At 36.7% G+C, this 16,487-nt stretch overlaps 1 protein-coding gene across 1 annotated transcript in view; it reads left to right on the top strand.

The window, feature by feature from the left end:
- Positions 1-16,487, top strand: part of PCSK6 (proprotein convertase subtilisin/kexin type 6) — a 129,399-nt gene that overhangs the window by 100,805 nt on the left and 12,107 nt on the right. Inside the window, exon 8 of the mRNA XM_075557950.1 lies at positions 7,417-7,629. Coding sequence (XP_075414065.1) covers positions 7,417-7,629 — 213 coding nt within the window. The remainder of the gene's footprint in view (positions 1-7,416; positions 7,630-16,487) is intronic.

The raw sequence follows: 16,487 nt of genomic DNA, 5'->3' as shown, positions 1-16,487 counted from the left end.
ACCACCTTTTATCAAGCCAGCCTCAGTATTCTACTTTTGAGTTTACCTGCCCTAGATGAGAAGTGCAATCAGGTGTGTGGTGGGGGTCTCAGTCAGCTTCCCTGATAGGTTATTTGTCCAATGTTGATGAAAAAGGTGTCTTGCGCCTTAGCCCACCTACCCACAGAACTGCCCAACATGGAAGCTTCAGTTCCATTATAAGCATTGCGTTAACCCAGCACCCCTACGAAAGCAGGTAATTCTGCTTTGGCTGTAGGTTTCATGTTCCTGTTATGATAGAAGCTATGTCTCTAGCATTTCAAATCCCAGCTGAGTCACCAATGGTAGACAGGTTTCAGCAGAGCTTCCAGACTAAGACATACTGGGTATCTACTTCCAAAATTAACCAATGAATACTTTCTTCCAGAAAAATATGACCATGTAGCCAGATGTTCTTCAACCACTTCTCCAAAGTAAAATCCCCCCCAAAGTGGAGAAGAAACAAAAACATAAGTTTTGAACCTCCCAGGTATGAGAGGCACTTGAACCAGAAACAGACTGACTGAAGTGTGTGTGGTGGAACCTCACATAACCAGAAAGGCAGCAAATTCTTAGCGGGTTCAGTAAAATGCCACCAAGTAACCCTTCTTCCAACAATTTGGAGCATGGGAGAGAGCAAGGGATGAGCTAATCACTCCCTCATGTACCAGGCCCCAAGACTTAATATAATCCCATAATGGAAAGTGGCACTTCTACATACCTGGGAAGACAAACCAACCCCCCCCCCTCCCCCAAAGAGAGCGAACCTTTTTGAACTTACAAGGGAAAATTAACAAATGAGAAGCTGAAGTTCATCACACCAGGGCTGAAAAACGTGCATTCCCACATATCAATTCTTGTCAGTGAAGCACACTTTAAGTTAATTTGAGGCCTTGCTCTGCCAATTCCATGGAGTGAAGATACAAGTTCCCACCACTCCACTGGGACAGAGACTGGTTTATGGCAGGAGAGTGGGCAAAACTCTCACTGGCTTTTCCCTCCTTTTGTGACCAGTTATCCTGGAATGTCAGCTCTTTTGATCATGGCTCACAACCCCTGGATGTGGTTCTCCAGAACCCCCTTTGGTTCTCTGGAAACCAAACTAGATATTAGGACTCTGAAAAAAGTAGCAGCCAACTTTAGTTTGTCATTAATCTCTTCTAGAAATTGTCTAGTTAGTCACTCCTGAACTTTGAACATCTACAACTAGTGCACGGTGAGCATGATCTACTCTAATGCCAACAAAGAGAAAATAAGCAGTCTCTCAGAAACAACAAGAAATTTCAGTGCACGTGAGAAAACAAGAAAAATAGCACAAATTAGTGGGGCAAACACAGACATGAGATAATTTCCAGACAAAGAAAAGGTACCATATGAGAGTTCAGAAGAATATTTAGCTGCTTTGAGAATGATGTTCAATGAGTTGGAGGGAAAAGTCTAGAGAGCTACAGAGGAGAAGATAGAACAATCTGACAAAACAACTGAAAAATTAGGAGGAATTCAACAACTAAATAGAAATCCAAAAGAAAAACACTAAGATATTAGAACTAATTATTGCTCTGAAAGAGCAAAATAACAACTGAAATTATAGAAACCTGAATCAATGAGCTTATAAACAAGTTTCTCATGCTTTAAACTTATGACTATGGAAAACACGTCTCTCAATACTAAACAATGAGAAGAAGAATCTATAAAAGGAAAACTCAGTCTAAGAATTCCATGGAACACTATCAAAAGGAATAGCTTATGTTTGATAAATATTCCATAACATAAGGGAAAAAGAGAAAGAGAAAATAGTCAAAGAAATGCTGGGAGAAAATTTCCCTCACATCACAACAGAACAAAAACTGACCATATAAGTAGCTGAAAGAATCCCCAATAGAGATGGCTCCAAAAGAAAAGTACCATGACATATCATAGTTAAACTTTCCAACATCAAAGAAAAGGAAAGACTCTTGAGAACAACTCAGGAAAAAAGAAAAGTTACCTAAAGGTGCACCAACAAGAGCAAGCTTGGATTTTTCAATGGAAATCGTACAAGCAAGAATACAATGCAAATATATATATATATGAAACTTTGGAGAAGAAAAAAAAGTCTACCTTGATGCGGGATAGACCAGCTATCCCGCATCAAGCTGCATCTGAAATGAGGCGTGCAGATGAAAGAAAAAAAAAAGAGACACATCCAAAGTATGGGATTGGGAGGACAACAGTCTGATGGACTAAAGCACCGAGTATATTCAAAGCTTGGTTTTTATACTCTTCTTACAAGGGAATGGTTACAAAACAAACATCAAAAAACTTGCTTTAACAAAACATTCTGAACCGAGTTATCTCACAATGCTTTAGCTACAAGGTAAACAGAGGCACAGGGAACTAACTAGTCACCCACCAATTAACACCTTGACCAGCCTAAGGCCTCCTACAGCTACCAAAAATCCTTTATCCGGCAAAATTTTTCCTCTAATATGAGGAAGAAATGAGGACATTTTCTTTTTTGTTGTTTTTGTTTTGAAATGACAGTTTCAAACAAGAAAGAACTAGGGGAATTTGTAAAACTTTACAAAAAATATGAAAGGGAGTGTTTTGGACAGAGGATCAACAATAACAAAAGACAACATCCTAAGAACAACATATAAGACACCATGATCAAGAAATAACCAACTCGGGTAATACACAAAGTAAAACAAACCCACAGACTGAAAATTGGGAATCCCAGGTAGCATTTAATAATAAAAACAAACTAATATAGTAGCTATTAAATAGCTGAATGGACAGGAAATTGAGTAGTTCACAAAATGAATAAACTGCCTTAAATTTAGAAAAACAAAATAACAAGCCTCAAAGAAAATTTAAGACCTAAACAAAATTGAAAAAAAGAAAACTTTACATTCCTACCAAACAGTAAAATAAAAACTAGAGAAAGATACAAGAAAATCCACAAGCTGATCTCAACAGAAAATAATGAATAAAGAAATCTATAGGACCCACCCATCCCCCGCCAAAAATAACTCACAGCAAAATGACAATAGGTATACTCATACCTACAAATAACAACATCAAATAAATGGAGTCTATTCACTAGGGAAGAGATGGATGCGTAGAACAGGTTTTAAAAAATAAGATCAATTTATATCTATGAGAAATGCATCTTAGTCACAAAGACAAAAACAGACTTAAAATAATGGAAAAATCCATCTAGCTAGTAGTATATAAAAAAGCAGGAGTCGTAATATTAATTTCTGATGACAAAGTAAAAACCATCATGAGCAATAAAGCCACAAATGAATAAAAAGACAACCATAATAACCATCTATGCACCCAATGAAATACTCAGAATACACTAATCAAACTTTTTATACAGTTGAAAAGAGAAATAAGCAATACTACCATAATAGAAGACTTCAATACACCATGCTCAAGGAAGGTCAGATCAACTGGAAAGAAAATCAACAAAGATAGACCAGGACAACACAATCAACTTGATTTCTTAAAACATTTTACCAAACTACGTAAGAGCATGCATTCTTTTCCAGATCACGTGGGACATACACCAGAATACATCATGTTAGATCACAAAGGAAGGATCAATAATTTTTAAAACATCAAGATACTGCAAACCATCTTTTCAGATCACACTATAAAATTAGAAATCAGTAATAGGAAGAACAAGCAAAAGAATCAGTTAAATGTATATTGAATGACAATTTACTTTAAAAACATTGGGTTGTAGAAGAAATCACAAGTACAATTTTTAAATTCCTTCAAACAAATGAGAACAAAAGTACAATATGCCAAAACCTATAGGACACACTAAGGCAGTAATCAGAAGACAATTTATAGCTATAAGTACGCATATCAAAAGAACTAAAACCAACACCTATAACAGTTACAAGAGCAGAAAAACATATTTAGACATAAAAAAGAAATAATAAAGATTATAATAGAAATAAATCAAGACAAGTTGCTTTGAAAGTATTAACAAAAATGAAAATTTATTGGAAAATATAACAAAGGAAAAGAAGCAAACATCACAATTAAGAACTGAAATGAGCAACATCACAACTAAACCAACTGAAGTAAAATAAATGCACAGTATTAGGAACACTTGTATTCCAACAAATTTGAAAATTTAGGAAAAATGGGCAAATTTCTATATGTACATTATCTAAATTAATAAGACTGATATACAAAACCTTAACAGACCTATAAGACAAGAAGAAATAAATCAGGTCATTAAAGTATTCCCAACAGCAAAATGCCCAGGATGAGATCGTTTTACTGGAGAATTCTAAGTATCCATAGAGAGCACCAATTCTGTAAAAGCTAGGACAATATAAAAATGAGCATTTTATTGCCAAACTCATTTTATGAAGCAAGTCTAACCCTGATAACCAAATTAGGCAAAGATATCTGAATAGACAGCTGTAGTCCAGCGGTTCTCAACCTGTGGGTCACAACCCCTTTGGGGGTCAAACAATCCTTTCACAGGGGGTCGCCTAATTCATAACAGTAACAACATTACAGTTACGAAGTAGCAACAAAAATAATTTTATGGTTGTGGGCTCACCACAACATGAGGAACTATATTAAAGGATCATGGCAGTAGGAACCTTGGAAACCACTGCTGTAGACTAATATTCATTATGAACATAGATGCAAAAATTTTCAACAAAATCCTAACCAAAAAAACCAAAGCATTAAAAATATTATATCATGATTTAAAGGGGTTCATACCAGTATGGAAGGATGGTTCAATATTAGAAAAAAATCAATGTAATCCATTGTGTTTGGCTGGGTTGTCTAGGCCTAGGGAAATAAACAGTGACACTCCTATATGTATAAGAAAGAAGTGATTTTATATCAAGAAGATGTCCCACATAGGGAGTTTGGGTTTCCAACTGCTTACTTCCCTGTTGGGCTGTTGTATCCCATTGTCTCCCAGAATCGATGAAAGCAGGAAGATGGTTCTGACCTCATGGCTTAACCACAATTGGACATTTACTCTCACCCATTGACCAGAGCTGAGTGGCCATTCATGAGTGGACAGGATGTGGTGGTTAGATTCTAAGTTAACGATATTTGTGTGGAGGCAGGGGTTACAGATTAACTAACTTGTTAATCACGTGGCCACATGTTAAGGGATTCATCAACAGAGATGCCTTTGATCACCACTCTTATTTAGTCCTGGAAGTCGTACTCAGAACAATTAGACATAAAAAAAGCTATAGAAGATAACCAAATGGCCCCAAAAAGGGTAAAATTCTCTGTACTTACAGATGATTTTGTTTTATATATAGAAAGGCTCAAGAAAATTGGTGGAATTGCGGAATTTGGCAACATGGCAGGTTGCAGAATCAACATACCAAAATCAGTAAGATACCTAAATATTGAGAAAGAATTCTCAAATTTAAAAAATAACATTTACAATAACAATTGAAAAGGTGAAATGCTTAGGAATAAGCCTAACCAGAAAAACAAAATGCTTGTGCAAAGAAAACTACAAAACACTACTATAAGAAACCAAAGACCTACATAATAGAAGAATGTTCCATCTTCATTGATAGGAAGACAGTGTTGTGGGAATGTCAATATTACCTAAAGCAATCTATGAATATAATGAAATCTTACCCAAATCCTAGTACTAGTCTTCAAAGAAATAAAAAAAATAATTGCCAACTTTATATGGAAATGAAAGAAACCTAGACAAGAAAAACACTATAAAAATTTTTAACAGAAAACAAAAGAGGAAGCCTCTTACTCCCTGATTTATTCTGTAGCCTAAGTAGTCCAAACAGCTTTGTAACAGTACAGTAGATATGGAGAGCAGTAGATCAGAATAGAGAACCCAGAAATAAAACCAAGCACCTACAGGTATCTGATTTTTTTATAATGGGCTAAAACACATTAAATGGGGAAGACATCGAACTTTTCAATAAATGGTGCAGACAAAATTGGTTCTCTTCAAAAGAATGAAACAACCCATACATCACACCATGTACAATAACAAACTCAAGGTAGATTAAAAACTTAAACCCCAGAACTATAAAAATCATCAAGGAAAAAACTTATGTACCCTAATACAAGCCATAAACACACTAGCAAAAATGAAAAGCATCCATTGTACAAAAAACAAAATAGAGAACTCAAAAAAACTCAGGCATATACTCAATTTTGACTCATAGCTACCCTTATAGGACAGGGTAGCACTGCCCCTGTGGGTTTCCAAGATTGTTTATGTGACTAGAAATCCCATCCTCTCAGAGTGGCTCTGGTTTCAAACTGCTGACCTGCAGGTTGCAGCTAAACTTGTAACCACTATGCCAACCAGGACCTCCTAAAAGGTACATTTATAGCGGGGAGGGGGCAAGGTACGTTTATGTACATCAAAAGACTTCATGAAAAAAATAAAATGAGACTCCAAAGTGGGGAATTTGGGCAATATTTTGGATAAAGAGCTAATTTCTAAAATCTATATTAAACAAATATTTCATTAAGAAAAACATGAATCTAATTAAAAATGGGCATAAGACATGAACAAGCAATTCACCAAAGATGATATCTACAACCAACAACTATATGAAGAAATTCTCACAATCACTTACTTTAAGAGAAATGCAAATTAAAATAACCTGCCATTTGGCTCTGTCAGAAATCATGAGTTATATCAATATGGAGTGGAATAGAGTCATGGGGACCTGCCCTAATCCACCACTGCTTTTGAAGATTACCATTCTGTGTCCATTCTTGCAAACCAAACCCTTTTTACAGATGGAACCACCTGATTTCTCCAACACTCATTTGTGGAGATTTCAAGAGTTCTAATTGATCAGCCATGGACAGTCTGCACCATACCCCTTACTTCTGACCTTTCCCCCAGAATTTACTCTTCCATCCCATTTGCAAAATTAATTTGATTTTTAAAGGATACATCTTCAACCACATTTCCCATAAAATTTGTTCTTGACTAATAAGATCAGTTCTTTCCATTCAGAAATATTGAAATGAAAATTCAGCCATCGTATATCATTTTAGACTTACTGCTTGTTCTTTTTTTATTATAGGTATGACAATAGAAATCATAGGCACTGCTTTGAACCAGCACTGTTTGTATTCTTTCAATGTTCCTGTGAAGAATGGAGGGGTTTGGGGGACCTTTTCTACACTATGGTCCTATGATTTCATAGTGTGTAGCTGCTGCTTTGGGTAAAGCACTTCATTAGCATCAACTGTCTCTTCAAAAGCAGATCTAAGCAGCTTGAAATTATATTGGAGCTCCCTCTTTCCCCTGGTGCAGGAACTTTCTGATGGGGACTGCAGGCTGGTGTTCATCCCAGCTGTACAATCCACCTGGGGTCTTATCTGCTGGTTGACATTGTGCTTCTCCCCCTGCTCTAGGGCCGGCAGGGGCTGGGCTCTATTTTCGTCTGGGCATCTGGAAACGGTGGGAGAGAGGGTGACTACTGCTCCTGTGATGGCTACACCAACAGCATCTACACCATCTCCGTGAGCAGCACGACCGAGAACGGCTACAAGCCCTGGTACCTGGAGGAGTGTGCTTCCACGCTGGCCACCACCTACAGCAGCGGCGCCTTTTATGAGAGAAAAATAGTGAGTTGGGTTGGTAAATTAGAATCTCTGAGTGGTACAAATAAAATCCTCAGCTGCTAACCAAGAAGATGGTAGTTTGCCTGAGGCACCTTGGCAGAAAGACATGATCCACTTCTGAAAATTAAGCACTTGAAATCCCTGTAGAGCAAAGTTCTACTCACAAGATTTCCATGAGTTGAAGTCAACACCAGAGTAACTTTTTGATTTGTTGTTATTGTTGTGTCAGTTGGAATTGGTTTATATCTAGTCCTTTGGGGATATACTTTTTTCCCTTTAACAAAAGAGGAATAAGGCCAAGGGCATCGCCTGAGCTTCAGTTCTGTCATCATTAGATAACTACAAAACCCCAAGGAATCCCCAATCTTTTGGCAATCCTGTCTTTTTTCATTTTTGTAGTAATGGGAAACCGCTGTGGGCTTAGAAAAGAGCCCTGGGAGTTCAGTGATTAAGCAGTCAGCTGGCAGTGGTTCAGACCCATCATCTACTCCATGGACGAAAGATGTGGTAATATGCTTCTGTAAAGGTGACATCTTTGGCAACTCTATGGAACACCTCTACTCTGTCCTACCAGTTTACTAGAGGGTCCCTATGATAACTCGCTAGCTCATCACAACAACGTGGCTTTAGAGATCTAGAAATAATCACATTTCTATGTATGAATGGAGTTCATACCTACCCGTGTTCATGCTCATTCTGTGTATACATGGCTTGAGATCTAATGATATTTTAGTATGTATTTAGAATGAGTAAAAGAGCAACCAGGCTTTATACTGATAAGTGAGGGATCCAAGTGTTCTAAGCACTCTTTCCTTAAAAATGAGCTTCCTCGTGAAGCAACAGTTAAGCAGTAGTTTCTGTTAAAAAAAAAAAAGTTTTACTGTGGAGTTGACTCCAACTCATGTGACTCCCATGAAGGTTGGATTAGAACTGTACCCCATAAGATTTTCAATGGCTGATTTTTCAGAAGTATATTGGCAGCCATTTCTTCATCACCTCTGAGCAGATTCAAACCTCCAACTTCCACTTAGCAACTGAGTGTGGTTTTGCACCACCTAGCATCTCCATTCATTTAAGTTAATTTTAGTGTATATGTGGAATTCATGGCTTTTCCCCCTGTGTGTTTTCCTATTATTAAAAGAGGTGCATGGTTTCATGTCCACCTGAGAAGTTGAAATATGGTAATCAAGTTCGGTTTTTAGACACTTTAATAATGAAGTTATATAGCGTCCCTGGCATGGTTTTATTCTAAAGCTCACTAGCATCTTTTCATTCTTTTACCTGTTAACATCTTTAGAAATAATTTGTACATGAGCCTTCTGGTTTGTGCTTTGCATTGCTTTGCTTTTCCCAGTCAGAAGGCCAGCTCTGACTCCTCTATCACAGCCTGGTACTGGCCAGGATCAGTTTGTTCAGGACTTGATATAGGTTGTTATTTTCCGTTTTTTACTGGAGCACATGTCCTAAGATTCTGACTGGTGTCTCTTCATTTATACACTTACCTGAGCATGGGCTTGCTGGAGTCTCATAAAATAGCTGCTTATGTCAAAACCTGACAAAGGTCTGCTGGTGAATTCAGAGCTGGGATTTTTTTGATACTTTGTATTATAGGCTGGGCTTTCTCAGCCTGCAAGTGAAGCTGTTAGCTTGATTTGCTTCAGAGAAAGAGAGAGTTAGTTGGAAAAGAATCTAGACATTTATCTTAAATCTCCAAGTTTCTTCAAATTGTCTGCTGGAACCTTCCAATTAGGTAGCAGTGGAGTGGCAGCAGGTTGCTTACGTGTATCACCACCTACTCTACCCTTCCCACTGCTCCCATCCACAAATCCAGTTCAGCCAAAGCAAGTTCCTCTGGTGAGATGCTAGGACTCATTTCCCTCTCCCTCCCTCAAACTCAGTCAGGCCTGGCCCCAGTTCAGATACTGCCCTTGTGCAGTATGACCCCCATCCACTGTTCCCTTCCCTACCTTCCATTCACCTTTGCCTCACAGCCCTCCAAAAGATAAAGAAAAAGATGGGAGAATTCAGAAAAACAGTACAAGAGCAAAATGACAAGATAATTGAGAAATTGAAAGCATAAGAAATAGCAACTAGAAATAATTAGAAGTATAATACTAAAACTTCAGAATAAGTTAACATATTGGAAGGACAAAGAAATAGAATTGGATCGATGAAAGTCAGAATCAGCAAAAGATAGAACCAAACCCTTGATAGGAATCTATTAGAGGAACAATCAGAAAAACTAATGAAGAAAAACTAAGAATACTGTGTGAGAAAATTATGAAACAAAAGAAAGTTATATCAATCCAACATTCACTGGTCAGATAGATACTGGTACAGCCCTCAAGACTGTGCTGTTAGTTATCCTTCAGATCTAGAACTGAACTCAGCCTGTGACTGCTTTTCAGCTAAATAATAGGTGCATCGGGGACTAAAAGCACCAGGGCAATGTACATTCCTTAGAACAATCAACAATTTGAGATCAAAAGGGCAGCATTTCCCCAAGGACAAAGTTCAGAAGGCAGGAAAAGTTAAGAAAGAAAACCAAAAAAACCAACACCCTGTCACTTCATCAGTTCTGACTAGTAAGAAAGATGGAAGCATAGGGAGGAAATGGTCTCTGAATGCAGGATGTTACATTGTGGTGATTGCAATCAATGACAGGAACCAAAGTGTGTATGAATTGTTGAATGGAAAACTGATTTGCTTTAAACCTTCACTCACAATAAAAAAATGTATGTTAAAAAACAGAATAAAAATTAAAAGATAACCATCCTGTAATCTCAATGAGCCCCAAATAGCATAGATTCCCAAGATGTATGGTAATCTGTGACAGAACAAAATACAAAATAGTGAGCCACTCAAGACAACCAAGATTCTGTCTACAGAGGAGAATCAATAAAACTAAACTCAGATTTCTCAGTAGAACAAAATACTGGCAAAAAGGCAATCTGATAGCATATATGAAACTAAAAGAAACAAAACTTCAACCAAATACTGTATAGGAAACAAGGAAATGATATAACAAATAAAATATCACTACAACGGGAAGACCAGGAAGACATTAACTGTCTCTGTTCCCAGTGAATGAGATCCAAAATATATCAAAAAAAATGAACCGAAGTAAAAGCTCCATAATAATAGTAAGAAATTTAACACATCACTTTGTGAGAAAGGACAGAACACCGAGGAAATAAACCTGAACAAATATATAGATCTAAACATTATAATCAACCAACTTAAATCTGACAAAATGTAGAACGTTCTCCCAAACAACAGCTCAGAACTCATTAGTTTCCAACACACATGGATTATTCTCCAGAATAGATCATATATTAGCCCAGAAAGCAAACTTCAATAAGTTGAACATGAAAATACTACAAAGTATTTTCTTAGATCACACTGCTATAAAACTTAAAACCAAGAACAGAAAGAATATGGAGGGTGGCATCAAATACATAGACACTAAATAACATCCTGCTTAAAAACCACTGGGTAAAAGAAGAAATTAAAAATAAATTTTTTTAATTTTATAGAAGGAAAACATTGCATATCAAACTATTAAAGCACAGAAAAAACATGGTTCAGGGGGCAATTTATAGTTATAAGTTCACACACCAAAAAGGAAGAAAGAACCAAAATCAACTCCTTAACCCAACACTCCAACAGTTAGAAAAATAAGCCAACAGTCCCTACAAACGAAATAATATAGATTAGAGCAGAAATAAATGAAACAGAAAAACAACATAACAAATCAATAAGACTTGAAGCTGGTTCTTTGAAAAGATTAATGGAATCAACAAACTACTGGCCAAAATGACAAAGAAAAGGAGGGAGTTGTTTTCAGTGATACAAATAAGTACGGAGTTGAGTGATATCACAACAGTACCAACCGTAATAAAAAGAATGATCTAAAGAAATGCACAAATTCCTAAACACCCACTGAGTTAACAGACCGACTGAGGTATACAATTTTAATAGACTCATAACAAAGAAGATATGGAGAAGCTCATTAAAAAGAACTCCCAACCACAGTATTGGCCCAAACTTCACTAGTAAATTTTTTTTGAAATATTCAGAAAAGAGCTGACACAAATTCTAGAACGTAGAACTAATAGATTTCTTCTTATTCATTCTATGAAGTAAAGATGACCCTGATACCAAATCCAAAGCAACCATTAAAAAAAGAAATTTGCAGATCAATATTCCCCCAAAAATTTTCAACAAAATCTTTTCTAAGAGAATCCAAAGCCTTGCTTTTTAAAAAAAAGACTGCTAGGGCAAGATGACCTACTGAACACACATAGATTCCTGTTAAAAGCCAAACAACAAAGGAGAAAATCAGCATGAAAGAACTACCAGGTGGCTTATTATCTCAGAGAATTGCTTCAAAGCCAAGTACAGTAAATCAAAAGGACATCTCAGAGGAAGGGACAGGGCCACTAGTGAGGCCCCCAAAGCTGACCACTCATTATGGACTCTGAGCCCCAGATGGCAAGCCGGGAGTCCCATGCCACACATCACAGCAAGGCCCTTGTTGGCTCCATACCCCAGCAAGGCCTTGAGCAGCCCTAAGAACGAGCAAGAACCTAGGCAGCCCTGCGCCACAGGAAATTCCCCAGTGGCTTTCATGACCTGGGAATACCCAGTGTGACCCTAGTCACATCAAGGACTTCAATGACTGCACTCTAAATTGAAGGAAGAACCCACACAAGCAGCCTTTTACATCTCTTTCACTCGTTTTTTCTAAATATCCCTTTTTAAAAAGCTACCATTTTCCCCTTCTTTATCCTTTCCAAACTACCTTTTTCTTTTTTTCCCCTTTCTTTTCCCCTCCCTTTGTTCTCTGTAGTCGTCATTCATCTTTCTTCTTCCTTCTATGTTGAGATTTCTTTTATTCCTTTCTGGCACCACTTGATGGACTCAACTAGCCCCCCCCCCGCCCCCCCAAACTCAGCAGACCTTCCTAACAGCTAAATCACGATGCTAAAGAGACAGCAGTCAATCTCAATACACACACACACACATGCCCACATCCAAAGGGGGTTTTGAAGAAGAAAAGACTCTGGAAATGCCAGAAACATAATTCAGAAGAATTAAGATCATTTCAAAGAGTGGAGAAAGAGTTTAAGAGAGGAGAAAAAATTATAAACCTTACAACAAAAACACTCAAAAAATACACAAGGTAAATAATAAGAGAACAAAACTAGAAAAGCACTTGAAAAGAGAAGATTAATGGAATTAAAGAAATGGAAAGCCAAATTAGTGAACTTGAAGACAAATGTTTTGACTGCAATCTTCTCAAAGATTGATGAAGAAAAAGAGCAAAGGAGTCTGAATAGTACTTAAGAATTAGGTAGAACATTATGAAGAGGAACAATTTAACGGTTCACTTGGATTCCAGAACAAGAAGAAACAAATAAACAAAATCACAGAGAAAATAGAACAATAAATCCTGGCATAAAACTTGCCTCATAACCTAAGAGAGGAGGAAACAATTATCCTGGAAACTGTGAGAACCCCTAACAGAATACACCCCGTAAGAAATATAGCATTGCATTGAAACGATCCAGTATTACAGACCAGCAGAGAATCCTGAGAGCAGCTAGAGAATAAAGAACATTCACTTACAAAGGAGAACCAGTAAGAATAAGGTCAGATATCTCAGCAAATAGCATGAAAGCAAGAAGGCAGTGGAATTAAACCCATAAGAAAAAAATTGCCAACCAAGAATAATTTATCCAACAAAAGTATCCTTCCATTCGTGAGAAATAAGGGTGTTTCCAGACAGAGTGAAATTAAAGCAATTTTTAAAAACAAGACCAGCATTACAAAAAATACTAAAGAAAGTACTGTAGACAGATCATCAGGAACAACAGCAGACAAACCTGGGATAAACACACAAGACACTACAACCCAGAAATCAACACACATAAAAAAATATTCAAAACAACACAGAAATATAAAAGAATAATGAAACCAAACACTGCAAATTTACACACCAAAATGACAGCAACAGACACATTTATTAATAATAACACTGAATGCTAATGAGTTAAATATTCCACTCAAGAGACAGAAAGTAGTAGCCTGGATAAAAAAAATCAGGACCCAGCAATGTAATGCTTACAAGAAATATACTTAGACACAAAGAAATACATTAAAATTCAAAGGATAAAAAAATAAATATTCAAGTTAATAGAACCAAAAGAAAGCAGGTGTGACCAAAAGTAATCTCCCTTAAAATAGACTTCAAAACAAAAATCCTTCATGAGATCCAAAGAAGAAACCTACCTAACAATTAAGAGGACACTATAACTGAAACACGTAACCATAAAACACATATGTACACCCAGTGTTGTTCCAACTTTTATAGACATTAAGAGAGAAACAGACTCTAAAAGAATAGGAGGGGACTGCAATACCGCACTCTCAAGGAAGGACAGACAGTAGGAGAGAAGGTCAATGGAGACATGAAAGAAATATTGCGAGCAACCAACTCACTCTCTTAGACATATGCAATGTGCTCCTTCTTAACAGAAGTACAATGTGCACATTTTTACTGCACATGGAATATGCTCTAGAACACACCATATGTTATGACTCAAAGCAAGCAGTAACACATTTTAACATATTTGAATTTCACCATCCATTTTTTTAGACCACATGCTATTAAATTAGAAATTTTAAATAGGAAGAGCAAGGGCCAAAAAATAAAATACATGAGAATTGAACCACATGCTGCTTAGAAACTACTGCGTAATTGATGAAATAATGAATAACTCTTTTAATTCCTTGGGAGAAATAATAATGAAAACAATATATCAAAACCTTTGGAACACCACAGAAGCAGAACCCAGAAGGCTAGCAATAAACACATACCATGAAAAAAGAAGAGAAATCCCAAATTAACACCTTAACCCAACATCTTCAACAACTAGAACAGTAGCAACAAAACCAACTTGAATCACCAGGGGAAATCAATCATAATAATTAGAACAGAAACAAATAAATTGGAAAACAGGGAAAATCAATAATCCAGACCAAAAAACTGGTTCTTTGACAAACCAGTGGTAAACAAAGGAAATGGCATCACAATAGAACCAAATAAAAATTTTAAATAATATATCACTGTGATAGATTGTATTCCCACAAATTTTAAAACCGATATGAAATAGGAAAATTCTAGAAACACATCATTTACCCAAATTAACAAAAACTGGTGTAGAAAACCTCAACAAACTGTTAACAGAAGAAGAAATAGATCCGATCACCAAAACACTTCCAACAGCAACAGCCAACAAGTTGTTCTTCCCCAGATTTAATGTTCATCACCAGAAGTTGATAGCTTCACCACAGAACAATAAAAGGCATTTAGAGAAAAGTTGACATCATTTCTATGTAACATACTCCAGGATATAGAAAGCTGTAGGTAACTCTCAAACTGACTTTATAAAGTGGTACTGATACTACAAGGTTATAGGACTCTTCCAAGATAGAAAGCCATAAACAAATATCTCTCACAAATAGAGCTGCAAAAATTCTCAGCAAAATACTAGTCAATAGAACCCAACAATATACCAAAAATAATGATAATAATTAACACACCATTATCAAGTGGGATTCATACCAGAAATGTTCAACATTAGAAAAAAATAATATAATTTACTACATAAAACAAATGACAAGAACCATATGATCATGTCAATTGACAAAAGGCATTTGAAAATACTCATTACCCATTCATGATAAAAGCACTTACCAAAATAGAAATAGAAAATAAATTTCTTAACACAACAAAGGCCATCAATGTCAATGGTCAACATCTCACTCAGTGGGGAGGAATCAGACAAGATGCCCCTTATCACCACTCTTATTTAACATTGCATTAGAAGTCTTAGCCAGAGCTACTAGACACCAAAAACAAACTGAAAAAATCTAGATTTGCCAAAAAAGTAAAACTCACTCTTTGCAGATGAATAGATTTTATACCTAGAAAGCCCCAAACACTTGACAAAAACATTGTTGGAAACAATTGAGAGATTCAGCAGCTTAGCAGGATATAAGGTTAGCATGCAAAAAACAATCATATTCCTGTATAGTAACAAAGAGAATTATGAAAAATAAATCAAGAAAACAATATTGTTTACAGTGAGTATGAAAATACCTAGACACAAAAATTAAAAACCTAACCAAAACAGACTTGTAAAAAAAAAAACCCACTACACACTACTACAAGAAACAGAGACCTGTATAATTAAAATGACGTTTTATGTACATGAATAGGAAGATTTAATACTGTGAAAAATGTTAATAGTACCTGCAGTGGTTAGATTTTATGGCAACTTGATGTACCCCTATGGAGGTAAGGGTGTAGTAAAACCTGTCAATCAGGTGGTAGCCTGGTAATGCCTTCTTGGGCATGTGGCATTTTTATAACTGGAACCTCTCTCCATTTCTGCCCCTTTGCCTTCCTGCTTGCTTTAGTCTGTGCTACCTCCAGGGGCAGCCCTGTGTGGACTGCTAGCTAACTTGGGAGCTGTTAGTGCCTTGCCACGTTCCCACTGACCTTGGAGCCACGAAACTCTGCACCCACTGGCCTGTGATCTCCCTGCTTCCCACTTCTGCTTCATCAGCCTGCAGTTACGTGAGTCTGAAGAAGGCTTCAGCTTACATGAGATCCTCCATGGACTTGAGCTGGACAGAGCTGGTATGCCTTCTTAATATAAAACTATTTTTATATAAAAATTTCCTTATATATCTGAGTTACTTGTTTTGTTTCTCTAGTCAACCAAGCCTAGCCACTACCAAAAGTGATCTGTAAATACAACACAATTCTGATCCAGATACCACCTAATTCT

This window comes from Tenrec ecaudatus, chromosome 9 (assembly GCF_050624435.1).
Source record: "Tenrec ecaudatus isolate mTenEca1 chromosome 9, mTenEca1.hap1, whole genome shotgun sequence".
Lineage (NCBI taxonomy): Eukaryota > Metazoa > Chordata > Mammalia > Afrosoricida > Tenrecidae > Tenrec > Tenrec ecaudatus.
The sequence above is the reverse complement of the archived record's forward strand: the minus strand, read 5'-3'. Positions and strand labels throughout refer to the sequence as shown.